At 39.2% G+C, this 20,140-nt stretch overlaps 1 protein-coding gene across 5 annotated transcripts in view; it reads right to left on the bottom strand.

Moving 5' to 3' along the window:
* LOC127430646 (la-related protein 1-like) overlaps positions 1–20,140 on the bottom strand; it is an 88,846-nt gene that overhangs the window by 29,350 nt on the left and 39,356 nt on the right. For 3 of the 5 annotated variants that reach the window (XM_051680566.1, XM_051680567.1, XM_051680570.1), the window contains 4 exons: positions 12,999–13,143; positions 12,029–12,163; positions 5,986–6,144; positions 3,513–3,675 (listed from right to left, as the gene is read on the bottom strand). In XM_051680566.1, coding sequence (XP_051536526.1) covers positions 3,513–3,675; positions 5,986–6,144; positions 12,029–12,163; positions 12,999–13,143 — 602 coding nt within the window. Of the gene's footprint in view, positions 1–3,512; positions 3,676–5,985; positions 6,145–12,028; positions 12,164–12,381; positions 12,890–12,998; positions 13,144–20,140 lie in introns of those variants that run through there. The other 2 variants (XM_051680571.1, XM_051680568.1) reach the window with 2 other exon arrangements.

Raw genomic sequence — 20,140 nt, 5'->3', positions numbered from 1 at the left:
CGAATTTGGTTTATTACATATTTACATTTAATTTACAAAATGCAAATTAATTTAATAAATTTATAACATTAAACAATTTATAACATCTATAATGTTATCAACCCTTAATCATTGTTCGGGTCAATTGTTAAGTTTTTATAAAAATGGTTTCCTTAATCTGAGCAGTAAAAGGCTTGGTGACTTTCTAAACTTGCCAACTGAACAAAAATTTTAAACAAAAAACAAAAATAGGACTATATTCGATGAGTCTAGGTGGCTTTATCAAACAATAGGTGGGAGTCCAAAAATGTCCCATAGGGTACTATGGGAAGGAATTGTTTTTCCTACTATGGCAGTCAATGCAAAAAGCTGTCAATCAGAATGACATAGAGACATGGGGGCAGGCTCATTTTAATCGGGCTACCTATCACTCTTTAAGTATCACCTTGGAAATGGCATAGCCATGCCTTAACCATTTATGGGACCCTAGCAAACACCCCCATTAACTTCCATTCAAAAATGTCTCAGAAGGATATCTTCAGAACAGAATGTTGTAGACATTTGGGGATTGGCTCTTTTGGAGTCAGGTTAGTAAGCAGCCAATAAGAATTACTCTATTCACTGGCTAGCCATGCCCTGGCAACCATTTAGAGCACCCTAGCAACCAACTATATTGCTTTCAATAAGAGTGCGATATCTTCGGATCAGAATGTCCTAGAGACATGAGTGTTGGCTTATTTTAATTGAGTGAACACAAAAGAGTCTTCAAGTATTGTCATGGGAACTACTTAGCCACACCCTAGCAACCATTTAGAGCACCCTAGCAACCAAAAACCATCGACTACCATTCAAAACCACTAAGATGGTTATCTCAGGATCACAATGTCATAGAGACTTCCGGGTTGACTTATTTAACTCAGAATAGCAAGGAGCCACGTTAAGTATCACCTTGGTAACTGCCTAGCAACCAGATGGGGTTACCCTAGCAACCAAGTAACATCACATCTCTCTGCACCAGAACATCATAGATAATTCTGGGTTTGTTCATTGGACTCAGGGTAGCAAGGAGCCTTTTGAGTACCACCTTGGTAATACTCTTTATTTGTCCCTTCACAGGGCAATTTCTGCAGCATCAACAATAAAATACAAAAAACTAACATAAACATGCATGAACCATAAAAACCCGGGTATTTACGTACTTCCATTTTCCTCATACCTTAACGTAATATTAAGAAAAGGGAAAAAAATACCTCTGGTATCAGACATAAAAAATATATTTTAAAAAACAAAAAACAGAAACAATTCCAAACAAACGAACACAGTGCAGCTGGTCGCTACAAGAGCAGCGTACCTAGTTACCAAATGAGCTCACCCAAGCAACCAACAAAACATCTCTCTGCACCAGAACATCGTAGACACTTCCGGTTTCATTCATTGGACTCAGGGTAGCAAGGAGCATTGTGAGTATCACCTTGGTAACTACCTAGCAACCAGATGGGGTTACCCTAGCAACTATGTAACAAATCACATATCTCTGCACCAGAACATTGTAGAGACTTCTGGTTTTGTTCATTGGACTCAGGCTAACAAGGAGCCTTTTCAATATCACCTTGGTAACTGCCTAGCAACCATGTAACAAATCACACATCTCTGCACCAGAACATCATAGAGACTTCTGGTTTCATTCATTTGACTCAGGATAGCAAGGAGCCTTTTCAGTGTCACCTTGGTAAATGCCTAGCAACCATTCGAGTTGAAAGAGATGACAGAGCAATTTTCCACTTTGAAGCACACTGTACGTTTCACATGTAGAACATGTATTTTTATATAATTAAATCACAGCATTTGTGCTTTAACAATCACACTGCGCCATGTAGCGAACCGTTTATCCAGAGTGAAGAAAACAGGATTTGGGAAAAAATAAACCTGATTTAAGTAGAACCCTCTGTAAAAACACTTAAAGCAGAAATTGCTTGAAGTATGTTGAAGTGGCTTACACTGACACCTGATGGCCTGGACGCAGCATCATTCAAACACAGCAGTTTTCAGTTACCCATGCCATTGTAGAAATTCACAATGCACAGCAAGCCAAGATTCATTTAATCCATTAATGAGAGTTGTCCAATAACAGGGCAGTTACTGAGATTGAGTAGTATTCAGATGGTCATGTGATTCTAACATGAGGGTGCCCCTGCCCTATGTAGAATAAAAGAGCTTTTAAAAGGTTACTGATATGACTGAACTCTTCTTCATCTCATGAGTGGAACATGTTTCAAATTACCATTCATTTCTTTAGAAGTAAAACTTTTTAAAATGAGGAAACAAATGATTAAGTGCACCTTTAAGCAATGCAGGCTTCATTGAGAAACACTTTGAAGGTTTAATTTATTATTTACACTGAAATTTAACTTTAAATTGCTTTTTCAAGCACATGTCTTTGTGACTAACAGCATTTCTTGTCATGTGTCATTACGAGACGTCTTACAAGTCCCCGCCTGTTGCGGGATGAGGAGCTTGCGAACTGGATTCAGCCTCATCGCATTTTGCGGGTGGCGGGTGCTAGTTTGACACCCTGGGCTACTGTTTAATATATTTGGCAACTTCCCAGATCCATGATTTTACCATTTTCCGATTTTGTCAATCATCATCTGTTTGCAATCGGTATCTTTGTAAGACATAGTCCGATTACATCGTCCTATCGCCCAGCCCTACTGACTACTGAAATTTTGGTACTGTGACAACTCTAGTGAAGACACAAGAGCAAACTGTATTTTGTTAAAAAAAATATATATATATTTTTTTTAAAAAAAAAAAATATAAAAATATATATATTTTTTTTTTGGGGGGGTTTCACATTTGATGTTTCGGGTCAAATTTGTCCCAAATAGATGGAATGGGGTTCTCTATTGATCAGTGTACAAAGGATACTTATTTCATTTTCACATTGGATACAAGTTATTTTTCACCATCCAAGTATATAGAACATTTTGAATTCAACACATAATTTTATACTTTAAGGTGCTATGTGAAATCAAACTGAACCTTAATTACCTCAATTATTTAACAATTTAGAAATACTAGCTATAATGACTTAACCACAGAAATGAGGAACCATTCGTGGTCTTGTTTGTGCTTATGGCTTTGCACTGTAAATGTAAAGGCAAGTATATAAAGAGCTTTACACACAAATTATGGACAACATTTTTCTCCTGTGTAATATATGTTCTATTAGAATAGTGTTAGATAGAAGGCAATAAAGTTGAATTGTTTGCCTTCAGATATTCCTCAAGATTAATTAAATCATTAAGAGCCTGATGAAAGGAAAACCATATCTGTTATGGTGTAGGAAACAAACATTTTCACTAGCACAGTCATAACTCTGTAAAGTGTTCTACTCATGGGTACGGTCTAGTCTTGTGAATTTATGAAAAAAAATATTAATGAAAAATAGTAGCTGAAACAAAACTTGAACTACAACTGTCTAATAGATTCTATCTGACAATTGAAAATACAATTGCTGGTGTTTGACTCACATCTGTCTCTTGATATAGTCCTTCAGCAGATCCTGGTCCACTGTATACAGGTCAGTGCTGCTCATGTTGTCATAGTAATACGTCACTGTGCTGTTGACCTTCTGCCCGTATGCACCATGCTTCCCTTCAAAGCCTTTATAGCCGTAGTAGTATTCAGATTGACCTGATGAGAGCAGAAACACACACACATGAGTACTGTAGCTGTGGATTCAACAGAGCAGCCCTCAAATGTGCTCTTTTATCCTCTATGTGAGCAAAGCGTGAAATGAACTCCTGCCACCAACCAAACGCAGACGCTCCTTCAGCGGTGCTGACTCCACAACCAAAACAAACATGGAGGGTGAACGTAAACCCTATCTGAAGTCAACCAAAATGAGAGTCAGTGTGAAGGCAAAGAGAACTGGATTCTTCCACTTCAAGAGGTTGTTGCACAGATTTCAACTGGAAAAATAATATTCAATATCTTCAATATATACAAAACATATCACGGCATCTTTGTAGTATCACCTATTTTAATAAATAAACGTTTTACGCTTACGGATCTTAAGTGTTTTTCTTCACCAAATATTAATACTATTGCTGTGACTTGCAGTGTGCTGTTTGTCTTTGTATTCAAAATGCCTGTGTGCAAAAACTTGTTTTTGTCACCACAAAATCATTATTTCTGTGCAATTGTTAACAGTCGTTTTCAGCTGTCTTTGGTAAAGTATCTAATAATGGGTCGGCCTGAAGATGGTTTTGTTGGATGAGATCTGTGTTTTATTGCTTACATTATATCAACTCTGAGCGTTTAAATGTCATAATGTTTAATAACATGCAGGGTTTTGAGCAAATGTATAACACAAGTAGATATACATGAAATAAGATACTATCAGTATTGTTTCAATTGACAACATCTGTTACAACAGTCATTTTATGTGGGCATTACGCTTAAATGTACTTAACAAGTATATAGAGAACAGGGGTGGGGGTAAAAATTGTTTCAGCGATGCATCGTGATTCTCTCAAATGATTCTGAATCGATTCTCAAAAGAATCAGAATCAATTCTGAGTTCAGTTTAAACTGCGGCAGCACAGTGCACACCCCAGAAACAGATATAGGCTGCATCCGAAAACGTAGGCAGCTGACTTACTGCCTAATCAGTTAATGGCTTAACTGACAGCTATTTTGAATGAATGGAACTCTTAAGGAAACTGGTCTTCGAACAGTTTGAAAAGCACCTTATTTTCATCCTGCCTCCATACAGCCTCCGAAGGCAGCATTTTCCTGGTTTCGGACGTAGCAATAAAAACAAAGACGCATGTTAAGTGCATACACTAAAGTCAAGCACACAAACACAACTGTTTGTAGATTAGAAGCATCAAATACATGACCATTTGTGCCCAAATGAATCTACAATCCCTAAATTCTTTCACAAACCCAAGCACATAGCAACAGGAGAGTTTATTCATGATAACATGTCAACAAACAACATGAAAGTCGAGCTTGTGTCCATTATTGCACTGATATGCACAGAACGAGGGAAAACACAGCAGAAAATAATAAGGCAGCGGTTCGTGAGACGTGGGATATGTTTTCATTTAATTATTTTTATTTCCCTCTCCGATGCCTCTCTCTACTCTTGCGCGCTCTCCATTTCACTGTCAGGACAGTGCACACATGCTGATATTTGGATGGATTGAAATCCATTGTAGCATTTGCGACAGGGTTGTGCGATCTTCTACTCACAAAGAAAACAGATGGAACAGTGCATTCGAGACGCTTGATAAATGACTGAAGCAACAAACTTGCTATTTAAACCACTTTATCACCTGTGCAGGTGAGGAGGAAAAGCTGAGAGCTGCACTCTCATAGAAGCAGATATATCTCTCACCAAGACCAGCAACTTCCAGTTGTGGTTAAAATTAACATGAATAGGCATGGCATAAATTAATTTTACACAATTAAATTTTTAAATGTTTAATGCTTTATTTTTATATATATATATATATATATATATATATATATATATATATATATATATATATATATATATATATATAGAGAGAGAGAGAGAGAGAGAGAGAGAGAGAGAGAGAGAACCAATATTTTTATTCTTGTGCTTTTAATTTATGTTTTGTAAGGTTCTAAAGAAAGAAACTAAAAAATTGTGATACTCTTCTAAGCTACAGAACAGTTTATTTAATCTTGTGGATATTCCATGTTTTGTTTACAGCTCATACTGAATGTAAAAGGCCAGTTTATGTAATGTGACTCATTCTGATTTTTGAAAGCAGCTGTTAATTAAAAAGCTGATGGGGAAAAAAATAGTACATTTTGAAAAAACTGAGGAAAAAAAAGGAAAGAAATGGGAGGACAAGATGCATCAAGAATCTTTTTTTTTTTTGTGCTTAAAGTATCTCAGAGCATCTCAATTCAGTCCCCTTTCTGTTGAGAACATGTGACAGTGAATACGGTTGTATCTGGTTGTACCTCTGTTAGCTGCTCTGCCACGTCCTCGTCCTCGTCCTCTTCCTCTCCCGCGCCCGCGGCATCTTACAGCTCCTCTGTAGGGCGCACCCTCACTCTTCACACTGGACACTTCATCACGATCATCTTTAAAGTCCTGATCAAACTTTCCACTGTGCCAGTCTACAAACACAACCAGAAGAATTACAACAGCAACTCAATTGTGAGCATTGTTCCCTTTGCAAGAAGAAAACGGTTGACATGACATTGTGTTTAAAGTGACAAATAATGCAACCGGTCCATATTTATTCATCTCTTTTTACTATTAAACTTTTTTTATTATTAAATGGTTGCTAAATTAAATTTTGCACACAAAACCAATGTCCACCTGGCATGGTGCCATTGTGCAGATTTAAAATGTGTATTTATTAGGAATGTCATTAAATATCGATACATTGATTGTTCGGAACGTTATTTTCTCAATGTTTGAGGTGTCTATATTCTAACATCAGCAGACATTTCAATTAGAAGCCTTATTTGCATGCTTTTCAATTCACTGTCAGCTGGCCTTCTGTTTAATGTCTGGTGTAATAGCTTTGGGAGACCACAAGAGGGTGATATAACATTAACTGAAGGCGGTCGAACACCGGAGGAGAAGTGCCGTGTTTATTTGTCATTACTCTAGTGTATGTATACCGCAGTGTCACGTCTAGTGTCGACAGACAGATTGCTTGTCGCTGGAATTTTATTGCGTTGCGTCTGGTTAGGACACAGTGTAAATGTCACTGCGGCACGATTGATAACTTTGCAAATTTATTTAAAAGAAAAAACTGAACTATAACATAAGTATTCAGACCTTTTGCTATGACACTTGAAATTTAGCTCAGGTGCATCCCATTTCTCTGGATCATCTTTGAGATGTTTCTACACTTTGATTAAAGTCCACCTGTGGGAAATTAAATTGATTGGACATGATTTAGAAAGGCACACACCTGTCCATGTAAGGTTTCACAGCTGAAAATGCATAGAGCAAAAACCAAGCCATGAGGTCAAAGGAACTGCCTGCAGAGCTCAGAGAAAGGATTGTGTCGAAGCACAGATCTTTGGCTGCATTGAATATTCCCAAGAGCACAGTGGCCTCCATAATTCTTAAATGGAAGAAGTTTGGAACAACCAGGACTCTTCCTAGAGCTGGTTGCCCAGCCAAACTGAGCAATCGGGGGAGAATTGCTCAATTGCTCATTTTGCTCTATGCATCTTTGGCTGCATTGAATATTCCCAAGAGCACAGTGGCCTCCATAATTCTTAAATGGAAGAAGTTTTGAACAACCAGGACTCTTCCCAGAGCTGGTTGCCCAGCCAAACTGAGCAATCGGGGGAGAAGGGCCTTGGTAAGAGAGGCGACCAAGAACCTGATGATCACTCTGGTTGAGCTCCAGAGATCATGTGTGTAGATGGGAGAAACTTGCAGAAGGACAACCATCACTGTAACACTCTTTATGGCAGAGTGGCCAGACGGGAGCCTCTCCTCAGTGCAAGACACAAAAAAGCACCTAAAGGACTCTGACTGTGAGAAACAAGATTCTCTTGTCTGATGAAACAAAGATTGACCTGTTTGGCCTCAATTCCAAGTGTCATGTCTGGAGGAAACCAGGCACCGCTCATCACCTAGGCAATACTATCCCAATGGTGAAGCACGGTGGTGGTAACATCATATTGTGTGGGTGTTTTTCAGCGGCAGGGACAACGCGGCAAAATACAGATATCCATAATGAAAACCTGGTCCAGAGCGCTCAGGTCCTCAGACTGGGCCGAAGGTTCACCTTCCAACAGAACAATGACCCTAAGCACACAGCCAAGACAATGCAAGAGTGAATTAGGGACAACTCTGTGAATGTCCTTGAGTGGCCCAGCCAGATCCCGGACTTGAACCCAATCAAACATCTCTGGAGAGACCTGAAAATGGTTGTCCACCGACAGTCCCCATCTAACCTGACAGAGCTTGAGAGGCTCTGCAGAGAGGAATGGCAGAAATTCCCAAATCCAGGTGTGCAAAGCTTGTCGTATCATACCCAAAAAGACTTGAGGCTGTAATCGTTGCCAAAGGTGCTTCAACTAAGTACTGAGTTAAGGGTCTGAATACTTATATCAATGTGATATTTCAGTTTTTTTTTTTTTTTATAAATTTGCAAAGTTATCAAAAATCGGTTTTTGCTTTGTCATTATGGAGTGTAGATTGATGTGAATATAAAAATAATTGAAAGCATTTTAGCAAAAGGCTGCAACATAACAAAATGTGAAAAAAAATTAAGAGGTCTGAATATTTTATGAATGCACTGTATCAAATCAAATCACTTTATTGTCACACAGCCATATACACAAGTGCAATGGTGTGTGAAATTCTTGGGTGCAGTTCCGATCACCATAGCAGTCGTGACAGTGCTGAGACATATACCAATTTACAATAACATCAAATTAACACAACACAATTTAAACATCTTTTATACACATAATTACACTCAACAGTATACAAATAATAACATACTGTACAGTATACAATACGCACTATATAGATACACATTATTCAATAAAAATAAAAAATAAAAATATATAAAAAAGTATATATAGTAGTATATATAGAATGTACAGTATTGTACTGTATTGACATTCAGGCTGTCGGTTGATAGTCAGTTGTTAAGAGAGAACATAATATAATAATAATAATATAATTTATGACAGTCCGGTGTGAGATATAAGAGTAAGGGTAATAAAGTGCAGTGCTGATGTATTTTGATCATGGGAGATCAAGAGTTCAAAAGTCTGATTGCTTGGGGGAAGAAGCTATCATGGAGTCGGCTGGTGCGGGTCCTGATGCTGCGATACCGCCTACCTGATGGTAGCAGTGAGAACAGCCCATGGCTCGGGTGGCTGGAGTCTCTGATGATCCTCCGAGCTTTTTTCACACACCGCCTTGTATATATTTCCTGGAGGGAGGGAAGCTCACCTCCGATGATGTGTCTGGCAGTTTGCACCACCCTTTGCAGTGCTTTGCGGTTGTGGGCGGTGCTATTGCCGTACCAGGCGGAGATACAGCCAGTCAGGATGCTCTCCACAGTGCAGGTGTAGAACCGTGTGAGGATGTGGTGGTTCATTCCAAACTTCCTCAGCCGTCTCAGGAAGAAGAGGCGCTGATGAGCCTTCTTCACAACGACTTCAGTGTGGATGGACCATGTGAGTTCCTCAGTGATGTGGACACCCAGGAACTTGAAGCTGCTGACTCTCTCCACTGGTGCTCCATTGATGGTGATGGGACTGTGTTCTCTGTCTTTTCTTCTGAAGTCCACCACAAGCTCCTTTGTCTTACTGACGTTGAGGGAGAGGTTGTGCTCCTGACACCAGTATGTCAGAGTGTGTACCTCCTCTCTGTAGGCTGTTTCATCATTGTCAGTGATCAGACCTACCACCGTCGTGTCATCAGCAAACTTAATGATGGCATTGGAGCTATGTGTTGCCACACAGTCATGTGTGTACAAGGAATACAGTAGTGGGCTGAGAACACAGCCCTGTGGGGCTCCAGTGTTGAGGGTCTGTGATGCGGAGATGTTGCTGCCTATTCTAACCACCTGGCGTCTGCTTGACAGGAAGTCCAGGATCCAGCTGCACAGCGAGCTGTTTAAGCCCAGAGCTTCTCATCTAGCTTGGAGGGCACTATGGTGTTGAATGCTGAGCTGTAGTCTACAAACAGCATTCTCACATAAGTGTTCCTTTTTTCCAGGTGGGAGAGAGCAGTGTGTATTGTAGATGCAATGGCATCATCAGTGGAGTGGTTGTTGCGGTAAGCAAACTGCAGCGGGTCAAGAGAGAGTGGCAATACAGAGCAGATGTAATCTCTGATTAGTCTCTCAAAACATTTGCTGATGATGGGGGTCAGAGCAACAGGACGCCAGTCATTTAAACAAGTTATTTTTGATTGTTTTGGAACAGGCACAATGGTGGATGTTTTAAAGCATGTGGGGACTACAGACAAAGAGAGGGAAAGGTTGAAAATGTCCGTAAAAACACCAGCCAGCTGGTTCGCGCACGCTCTGATGACGCGGCCCGGAATGCCGTCTGGGCCCGCGGCTTTGCAGATATTCACCCGTCGGAAGGATCGGGTTACATCCGCTACAGAGACGGAGAGTGAACTAACCTCTGTAGCTTCAGCCGTGAGAGCTCTCTCCACGAGGGCGGTGTTATTTCCCTCGAAACAAGCATAAAAAGTATTTAGCTCATCCGGTAGAGAGGCAGCGGTGTTCATGGCTAAGTTTTTATTCCCTTTAAAGTCCGTGATGATGTTAATTCCCTGCCACATACTTCTACAGTTGGTGGTGTTAAACTGTCCTTCAATCTTACTCCTGTACTGGCGTTTTGCGGTTCTGATAGTTTTTCGGAGGGCATAACTGGCTTGTTTATGCTCCTCCACGTTCCCGGAATTAAAAGCGGAGGTCCGCACATTAAGTGCCGCGCGAACATCGCTATTGATCCAAGGTTTCTGATTCGGATAGATTCGTACAGTTCTGGTCGGAACGACGTCCTCTACGCACGTTCTGATGAAACACATTATGCTATCCGCGTAAAGCTCGATGTCGTCATCAGAGGCGGACCGGAACATCTCCCAGTCCGTGTGATCAAAACAGTCTTGTAGCGTAGAATCTGATTGGTCCGACCAGCACTGGATCGTTCTGAGGGTGGGTGCTTCCTTTCTGCCTGTAAGCGGGCAGAAGCAGAATGGAAGAGTGGTCCGATTTGCCAAATGGTGGGCGGGGGAGGGATTTGTAGCCATCCCGGAACGGAGAGTAGCAATGGTCCAAAACCCGGTCCCCTCGTGTGTTGAAACTAATGTGCTGGTGATATTTTGGTGCGACTGATTTTAAACTGGCTTAAAGTCCCCGGTCACAATGAACGCGGCCTCAGGGTGCGCAGTTTCCTGCTCATAATCCCATACAGTTCCTTGAGTGCCCGGTCTGTGTCGGCTTGTGGGGGGATGTACACAGCAGTGATAATGACCGCTGTGAATTCCCTCAGTAGCCAGAATGGTCGACACAGAAGCATAAGAAATTCCAGATCAGGAGAGCAGAAAGGCTTGATAGAATGTACGTTCCTCTGATCACACCAGGATTTGTTGATCATAAAACATACACCACCACCTCTGCTTTTACCTGAGAGGTCTTTCGCTCTGTCCGCTCGGTGCACGGAGAACCCCGCGGGTTCAATGGCTGAGTCTGGAATCTCCGCAGACATCCAAGTTTCTGTTAGGCATATAATGCAGCAGTCCCTTGTATCTCGTTGGAAAGAGATCCACGCTTTCAGCTCGCAGAGCTTGTTATCCAGATAGTGAACATTTGCCAGTAGAATAGTGGGTAGCGGGGGTCGATTTGCACGGCGTCTTACTCTGATGAGAACGCCGGCTCTGTTCCCCCTTTTCCTCCTGCGTTTCCGCGGCCGTGCTGCCCAGACAAAGGGCTCCGCTTGCGTGTTTGTAAACAGCGGGTCGGCATTGAGGAATGTGAAGTCCGATTTACGGTGTGAGATTGCTGAACCAATGTCCAAAAGTGTTTGTCTGTCGTAGACAATAAGGCAGACAACATCCAAGACAAAAAACATAAGAATTGTGAACAAAACAAACAAAACATTACTATGTTGTGTCGGAGCTCGCAACGCAGCAGCCATACTCAGTGCCATCTTGAGTCCAATGTGTCTCATTGAGTATTTATGCCCTCTGGGTTTGCTGTAGAAAGTGAATGTCCTTACGCAGCTTCCATAAGAAAATGAGTTGCGTTCAATCAACTGACTGATTTATATCACAGTTCTGATTTATTATTTGTCATCATTCTAGTGTATGTATATCACAGTGTCGCATCTATTGTGGACAGACAGATTGCTTGTCCTTGGAATTTTATTGAGTCACTGCACGACTGACAATGAAAGTCTGCTCGTGTTCAATGGCACCCGAAGGCCTGATCTGATGTGTTTACTTTAACCACCACTGGATGAAAGTAAAAAACACCAACAAATAAGTGTAAAATACCGCTCAAGTCATTCCTGCTGTTGGGAGGAATTCTCTGGCCGTCAAACTGACGCGTGTTATTCCTGGACGCAGAGCGCTCGCGAGGACCCTCCGACATCACCTCAATCATGAGAGGAACCCACTTGTGCTTGTTACCTAAAACACACACAACCACCACATGAATGTTTGCTTCATTACATTTTAGAACACATTTAAAATAAATATGTTTAAAATAACACAGATGCCCATTTTACTCATTCTGAAACATTTACCATTTTTTTTAGCATGCACAACTGAAAACAAGGGCTGCACAATACATCAAAATCATATCAGCCGATATTAGGGTTTTATTTTGTTTATATTTTATCATTAACCTCTTCACACGTGTGATCAAACCGCTGTGATCTGCATTGGCGCTGCTGTTTACCAGGAAAAAATGTCTGCAGCGGTTGTCATGATGAAGCCTCTTCAACATCACTATCTCTCTGTTTTTCATGTTACAATCATTCAAATAAACACAAATTAAAAGTTTAAAGCCGTTACCATCTGAGCTGGCTGTTTTGATGCAGTGATGTTCTCTGATGTCAAAAACAATTTATAAACTAATTACTCCTCTTGAGCCTTCACGTTTGCAGTCGGATCTTATCTATTAATCATTATAAACATCATAAAATCACATTATACTTTTGATAATCTGACATAATTGTGTAATTTTCTGCCCATGCAAAATCATTTAAAACTTTTTCATAAATGTAATCAAAGTATCAGCATTATATGGGATGCTCAACTCTGTAAATAATCAACCAAATGTTTTTAAATCTCTCTTTTTTTTTTGACAAAGTAGTGTAGCTTTTCTGATAACAGTAATCAGCCATTTCTGTGATATTGCCTTTACCATGAAAATAATTACTGGCTTATTGGAATTGGCCAGAATTTAAATATCTGTGCATCCCAAGAAACAACACACAATCCGTGTGAAGACTCTTTCCACCTCTCTTCTTCTGTCCATTCCTCTGACTGTCTTCATCCGGGCTCTTCTCTTCTCCAGACTCATCTGATTTCGACTTCAGGTTTTCTTTACTCTCTTCATTCTCTCTCCGTCCTTTTGACTCTCGTTTGATCGTTGACTTCACCACCTGATGGGTCATTTGCATGAAATTAAACAGCAGCAATAAGGATTTTTTCCACATTTATCAATCACTGGGCTGGGAGATTCAGCAACAGCATTACTTCTCAATATTCTTGTCATTTATTCACCGAGTCACATGCGACAGCACAATAGTTACATTAAACAATACTGTTAATCATGTTGCTCTCTAAATGAAAAACAATTCTGTCTCCATTTTACTTTGCAAAAAAATGTCATGTTGTCAAGTGTTTCAGAACGATTCTTCAAAATTTCTGCTTCTATGTTCCGCTTTGTCGCTGCAAACCGCTGTCAGTGTGAACACCTTTTAATCTAGAGCATACAAACCAGGTGCTCAATGAGTCAAGACAATGACCAAAGCATAATAGTACGTATGTTCTTAAGGTCAGTGTAAAGGCCAGGGATGGGCATTTCATAAATTTGATACACAACAAAAAACAATTAAATGATTACTTGAAATTTAGAATTTAAGTTAGTAAATAAAGAGCAAGACACACGTGAAAAGGCCAGTTTTTACTTCTGCATTGAGGGCATGCTGGGATTTACAGTAAATACATATTTATTATAGCCTAGATGTTGTCTGCTATGCAGAGAGAAAATAAATCAGGCATGTACTGTATTCTTGAGTCGCTTAAAATAAACGTGCTGTTATTCCTATGAATGTGCACTATACAGCCGGCTTTCACTGCTGCACATCATCTCCATGTTTCAGGGACTAAAAACTATGTTTTTCATTTCGGTTCGTTCTGAGCAAAAACTTTATTTTTTTCATTCCAGTTCAGAAGCTCTGCAGCCTCCTTTCCAAAAGGTTACCAGTTAGAACAAAATAAAAGAATGGTTAATAATGTTCTTTTTAAAATGACAGTACAATTGCAGTATTGCCAGATTTTGCAAGAGAAACATGAAAAATTGTCTGAAAAAAACAATCCAAAAAAGCCACTTGCCTAACCAGCATACAGTTAATTAACAGTTAAACAATTTTAATTACAGATCTGTCAAAAAAAACAAAAAAAACAAACAAAGCACTAACTCTGTATTAATACATCATTTCTAACAATAATTCAGTGAACAAAACTGCGAAATTTACTTTTTACCTCTCATAATGTTTTCCTTGTATCTGGATTAGCTGTGCATGTACAGTATATATGGAAGTATATTCATGTCTAAAGTCTTTGAAGCATAAAAGCATTTTTAATTGCTCTAGTCGAAAAAATAAAATGCATTGTATTACCAGAGCTTGCATTTAAATGCACTGAATTTACAGTGCTTTCATTTTAATCCATTGTAATTACAGTGCTTGCATTTTAGAAGGCTGAATTTTAACAAAGTTGTATTTTTAAGCATTGAATATTTCATTTGGAAACATTTCACAACTAATTTAATTATTAAAAATTCAATAATAAATATTCACCTTCCAAAGTTCATTTCCAAACTATTCAGCTAATTTGAAAATACAGTCTAGATTTTTCAACAGGTAAAATTCAGCCCGTTATATTTCGCTTAACAAAATTAGCTTCAAATTCAGTGGTTCAAATTCGGTTGAAACTTCAACCTTCCAAATCTGGAAGGAAAAGCTTTTTATTTATTTATTTATTTATTTTTAACTGCAGGAAAAGCAGCAGATTACAGATGCACAATCTCCATCTGATGTTATTCGTTCTCACCAGTAGGTGGTGCAATGCAATTGGGTGTTGACTGCTGAGGAACAAATCTATAGGCAGAGAGAACAGCCGTTTACATTTTGATAGTTTGTTATTCAAAATTTTTCATGGGCAGAAAATAGATAAATATGATTTGCACATGTGGGTGGGTATGAAACACACCTTTCCACTGATTGGTCAACCTGCGTCATCATCAGTTCCTCAATGCCATGCAACAGAATAATTATCCACCACTGCTCAACTTTAATTGCAACTACATATTGTCTCTCTCTCATCAAACAACCGGGCTAAGGAATGCTTCGCACAAACCATACTAGTCAGGGAAGAGTCTATAGACACAAAGCCCTGTCCATAGAGAGGGCTTCGTGCCAACTTTCTTCTGCATAGGCATGGGTTTTGCAACCTACGTGCCCAAGAGAAATATTAGTTGTCTGTTTTAGCAATAGCCTATTGATGTCCCTCGCATCTGCACTCAAAATTACTTTGCCTACTTCTTAGACACACAGCTTGTTTTATTTAGCTGTCAGCTATCAAAACAAAAGGTGTGGCGAAGACCCAATGGACAAAGTGGAGCGGATGCATTTACTTTGTAGAAGTGCAGAGCAGTATGTGGAGTGCATTGGCTTTTAAAAATGTTTATAAAAAGATTGCCGATACCTTGTCCAGGGCCTCGTTTCCCAAAAGCACCGTAAGCCTAAATAGATCACTGAATCCTTCTTACGATTCATCTTAGTTTTGCAGCCCATTTCCCAAAAGCATTGTAACTTTAGTAGTACTTAAATGCTCGTGGATTAACGAGTGCTCGAGTAATTGTAGTGTTAAGAACATCGTAAGGACACAGACTTATGCAGACACCTGCAAGACAAACGCAAAATTACACCTGATACAATTTAAACACCTATAGCTACAGTTTATGCTAATTTAATATCAGTATACATATGTTTTATTTTATATATTTTTTAACTGAAAAGGCTAATAATAATAATAATAATAATAATAATAATAATAATGAATGCATAAAATGGTTAGTCAATATTGGATGAACAGATAAATTAAGTAAACAAATAAAAGTTATTTGTGGACTAGTTGTAACAACAAAGTGGTGGCGTGATTGTTGCAGAGAGAGACAATAACTTGCTGCCGTGCATGAAAATCTTCTGTACAGTATATAGGCTCCTCATCCTCGTCTCCTCTTCCTCTCCGACACCTAATGGCGCTCTTGCCCGCACCACGCGATGTGTAGTACCGCACATGTTGTATAGCATTGCTGTTACCGTCATCACTTTTGGGAGTAAAGAGCAGATCTCCCTTTGATTTGTTAATGTCCCTAAATCACAGCCTCCATGTTCTCTTTATTTTATGCTGTGTGATAACACTTGTGAACCACATTATATTCAAATCAATGCTTGTTGTCATTAGCAGGACCATACACAGTGCCCCTCCGCTGTCTTCACCAATACTGGAAGCTTTAAGGTGTGTTCACACTTGTAGTTCGGTTCTCTTGGTCCGGACCAAAAAAGAAAATGATACATTTAGCCCTGGTTCGCTTAGCGTTCACACTGCCATTTTTAACACCGATCCTAAAGATACGAAACAAAAGGCATCAGGAAAATGTCACAACCTGATTGGACAGCTTTTATGACATATTGCGATGGAACTTGCAGAACATCCAAAACAATGCTGGCTGCTGGGCGAAATGTGCTCGTTAGATTTATGTATGTATATATGGTGGTATTTTTACCAGCTGAGAACAAACGAAGAGCTAATAAAATGTGTAAAGGAGTCAAAACAACGCCAGGAATTCCTCCGTTGCACACATAAACGAAGATATGCTGCAAGGACAGCTGACGGCATTTCCGATCCCTGTACCGAACTGTAATGGGCAACATAGCTCCTATGATGAGAAGAACCAGGTATGCTTGAGGTCAGTTTTAGGCAAATTACTTCCTGTTTTTGGTCCGTTTAGACGTCTTTGGTCTGTATTGTGTTCATATATCAATCGAACCGCACCAGAGTTTGTTTGGAAGCGGACCGAGACCCACTATTCAGGCGGTCTCAGTCCGATTGTTTGGTGCGCACCAAGGTCCGGATGGCAGCGTTCACACTTGTTCAAATGAACCGCACTAACAGAGCAATCACACCAGAGTTCGTTTTAATCTAACCAAACCTGCCAAGTGTAAACACACCCTTAATCTCGACCTACAGAGCAAATTTTGAAAACGAAATATTAAAATGCACATCTGATGAACGAAGCAGTGATTGTGTAAAAGAAATATATAATTCTGCACAAAACGATTGCAAAACAAAATGCAATTATGTGGTGAATTAAGTTGTACATTTAAAACAATTCACAGATTACCGATATGGTGACTGATAGAGCTAATTTTTGAGCTGGAATGAAAACAGACCTTTTCTAGTGGATTGTGCACCAATATGACAATGCAAATGTCAGAAGGCTGCTTTCTTAAACTATTAAAATATTTTTATCAAAGAACATTTGACATTATTATTATATAATGTCAACAAATTCTAGAAATGAACACTGAGAAAATTAAGAATAAATAAAAATACAATAAATAGCTTAATAATAGGGGTGTGACGATACACTTAGCTCACGAGACGATACACGATACTGGGATCATGAGAACGAGACGATATTTTAACACTATATACACTACTGGTCAAAAGTTTTGAAACACTTATTCTTATAATTTTTTTTTCTTCACATTTTAGAATAATAGTAAAGTTATCAAAACTATGGAATAACAAATGGAACTATGGGAATTATGTTGTGACTAAAAATCCAAAATAAGTCAAAACTATGTTATATTTTAACATCTTCAAAGTAGTCACCCTTTGCCTAGAATTTGCAGACATGTACTCTTGACATTTTCTCAACTTCTTGAGGTATTACCCTGGAATGCTTTTTAAACAGTATTGAAGGAGTTCCCATCAATACTGGGCACTTATTGGCTGCTTTTCTTTATTATTTGGTCCAAGTCATCAATTTCAAAAATGTTTTTTTTTTTTTTTTTTTAAATAAATTAGCTTTGTAATGAAATAAATTAATATGGTGGCATAATTATATTTTTGTCTACAAAACTAATTTCAAACATTTAAGCATACGTCTTCAGATCAAAAGATCTGTATATGACTGGAAAAATAGTATTTTTTCGACTGAAAGTCACAAAATGCAAAACAATGCAGGTCCATTTAATCATCTTGTAATGAATGTCACTTCAGTTCTACTTTGAGTATGAATTATCATATGCAGTAAAAGACAGAACAATATGCAAGCACTGTAAAAGGTTTTTCCACAAACTCAACTGACTGGCTTCTCTCCTGTATGATTTTACATGAGTCTCTTCAGACCTGGTTGATTTTAGTTGAGAGCTGCGGTGGTTCTGTAGGTGTCTTTGCATAGTGCTTGTGTTAGCCGCAGTGTACGGCACTATTTTCTTAGAGTGCTTACATATTGGCTGTGTCTCGTTTGGAAGGCTGCGTCCTCCGGAGGTCGCAGTTGTCGGCCGCATACGTCAGAGATTTATTTTTTAAATTTTGTATTTTTTTATTGGGAATGCAAAAAAGGTGCATATACATAAAAGGCATTGACAATAGATATAAAAAAAAAATAATAATAAAAAAAATATATATAAAATAATTAAACGAGGCATTCCATGACGCATGCGGCCGATAAATGCAACCTCCGGAGGACGCAGCCTTCCAAACGAGACACAGCCTTTGTTCATGTCTTGTCTGTCACTCTGTCGCCATTTATCGTTTCCACCAGGTACCTAAAATGCTGCCACACAAACGATTTAAAAATGGCAGGGGCATCTTCTATGCTAATTTAACCCTCACACTCCGTCATGCTGATATCGTGAGACAGCTTTTCACCTCAACGAGAAATATTGTCACGTTTTATTATCGCGAGATCACGAGATCTCGTCACACCCCTACTTAATATACATCAGTACTGTTAGTATGAGTCAATTGCTGACCATTTAAATAAATAAAAAAAATAAAAAAATTCAGTACTGTATGTTTAGTATCAGTCAATTGCCCACCAATAAAATAAATAGCTAAATAAACATCAGTACGGTTTAGTATCAGTCAATGGCTGACCATTTAAATAAATAAAAATAAAATAAATAGCTAAATAAACATCAGGGGCCGGTTGCACCAGCTATACGTACGTTACAACTCAGCCTAGTTGTGGCGTAAATGGGCACTAAGTCACAATTTACGCTCTACTAAATATTTGACCGTTGCACCATTACATTTATGTGGACGTAACCCTACGTATAAACTAAATATATATGGCAGCCTCCAACCAGGAGCAACTGATGGAATAAAAAAGCAGACTCATTTAATGACATCGATGAGCTCATGTTTTGGTTGACAGGCATCAGTCCTTTCGACATACAGGTGCATCTCAATAAATTAGAATGTCGTGGAAAAGTTCATTTATTTCAGTAATTCAACTCAAATTGTGAAACTCGTGTAATAAATAAATTCAATGCACACAGACTGAAGTAGTTTAAGTCTTTGGTTCTTTTAATTGTGATGATTTTGGCTCACATTTAACAAAAACCCACCAATTCACTATCTCTAAAAATTAGAATACATCATAAGACCAATAAAAAAAACATTTTTAGTGAATTGTTGGCCTTCTGGAAAGTATGTTCATTTACTGTATATGTACTCAATACTTGGTAGGGGCTCCTTTTGCTTTAATTACTGCCTCAATTCGGCGTGGCATGGAGGTGATCAGTTTGTGGCACTGCTGAGGTGGTATGGAAGCCCAGGTTTCTTTGACAGTGGCCTTCAGCTCATCTGCATTTTTTGGTCTCTTGTTTCATTTTCCTCTTGACAATACCTCATAGATTCTCTATGGGGTTCAGGTCTGGCGAGTTTGCTGGCCAGTCAAGCACACCAACACCATGGTCATTTAACCAACTTTTGGTGCTTTTGGCAGTGTGGGCAGGTGCCAAATTCTGCTGGAAAATGTAATCAGCATCTTTAAAAAGCTGGTCAGCAGAAGGAAGCATGAAGTGCTCCAAAATTTCTTGGTAAACGGGTGCAGTGACTTTGGTTTTCAAAAAACACAATGGACCAACACCAGCAGATGACATTGCACCCCAAATCATCACAGACTGTGGAAACTTAACACTGGACTTCAAGCAACTTGGGCTATGAGCTTCTCCACCCTTCCTCCACACTCTAGGACCTTGGTTTCCAAATGAAATACAAAACTTGCTCTCATCTGAAAAGAGGACTTTGGACCACTGGGCAACAGTCCAGTTCTTCTTCTCCTTAGCCCAG

Source organism: Myxocyprinus asiaticus, chromosome 40 (assembly GCF_019703515.2).
Source record: "Myxocyprinus asiaticus isolate MX2 ecotype Aquarium Trade chromosome 40, UBuf_Myxa_2, whole genome shotgun sequence".
Classification (NCBI taxonomy): Eukaryota; Metazoa; Chordata; class Actinopteri; order Cypriniformes; family Catostomidae; genus Myxocyprinus; species Myxocyprinus asiaticus.
This window is presented reverse-complemented; position numbering and strand designations above follow the sequence as displayed.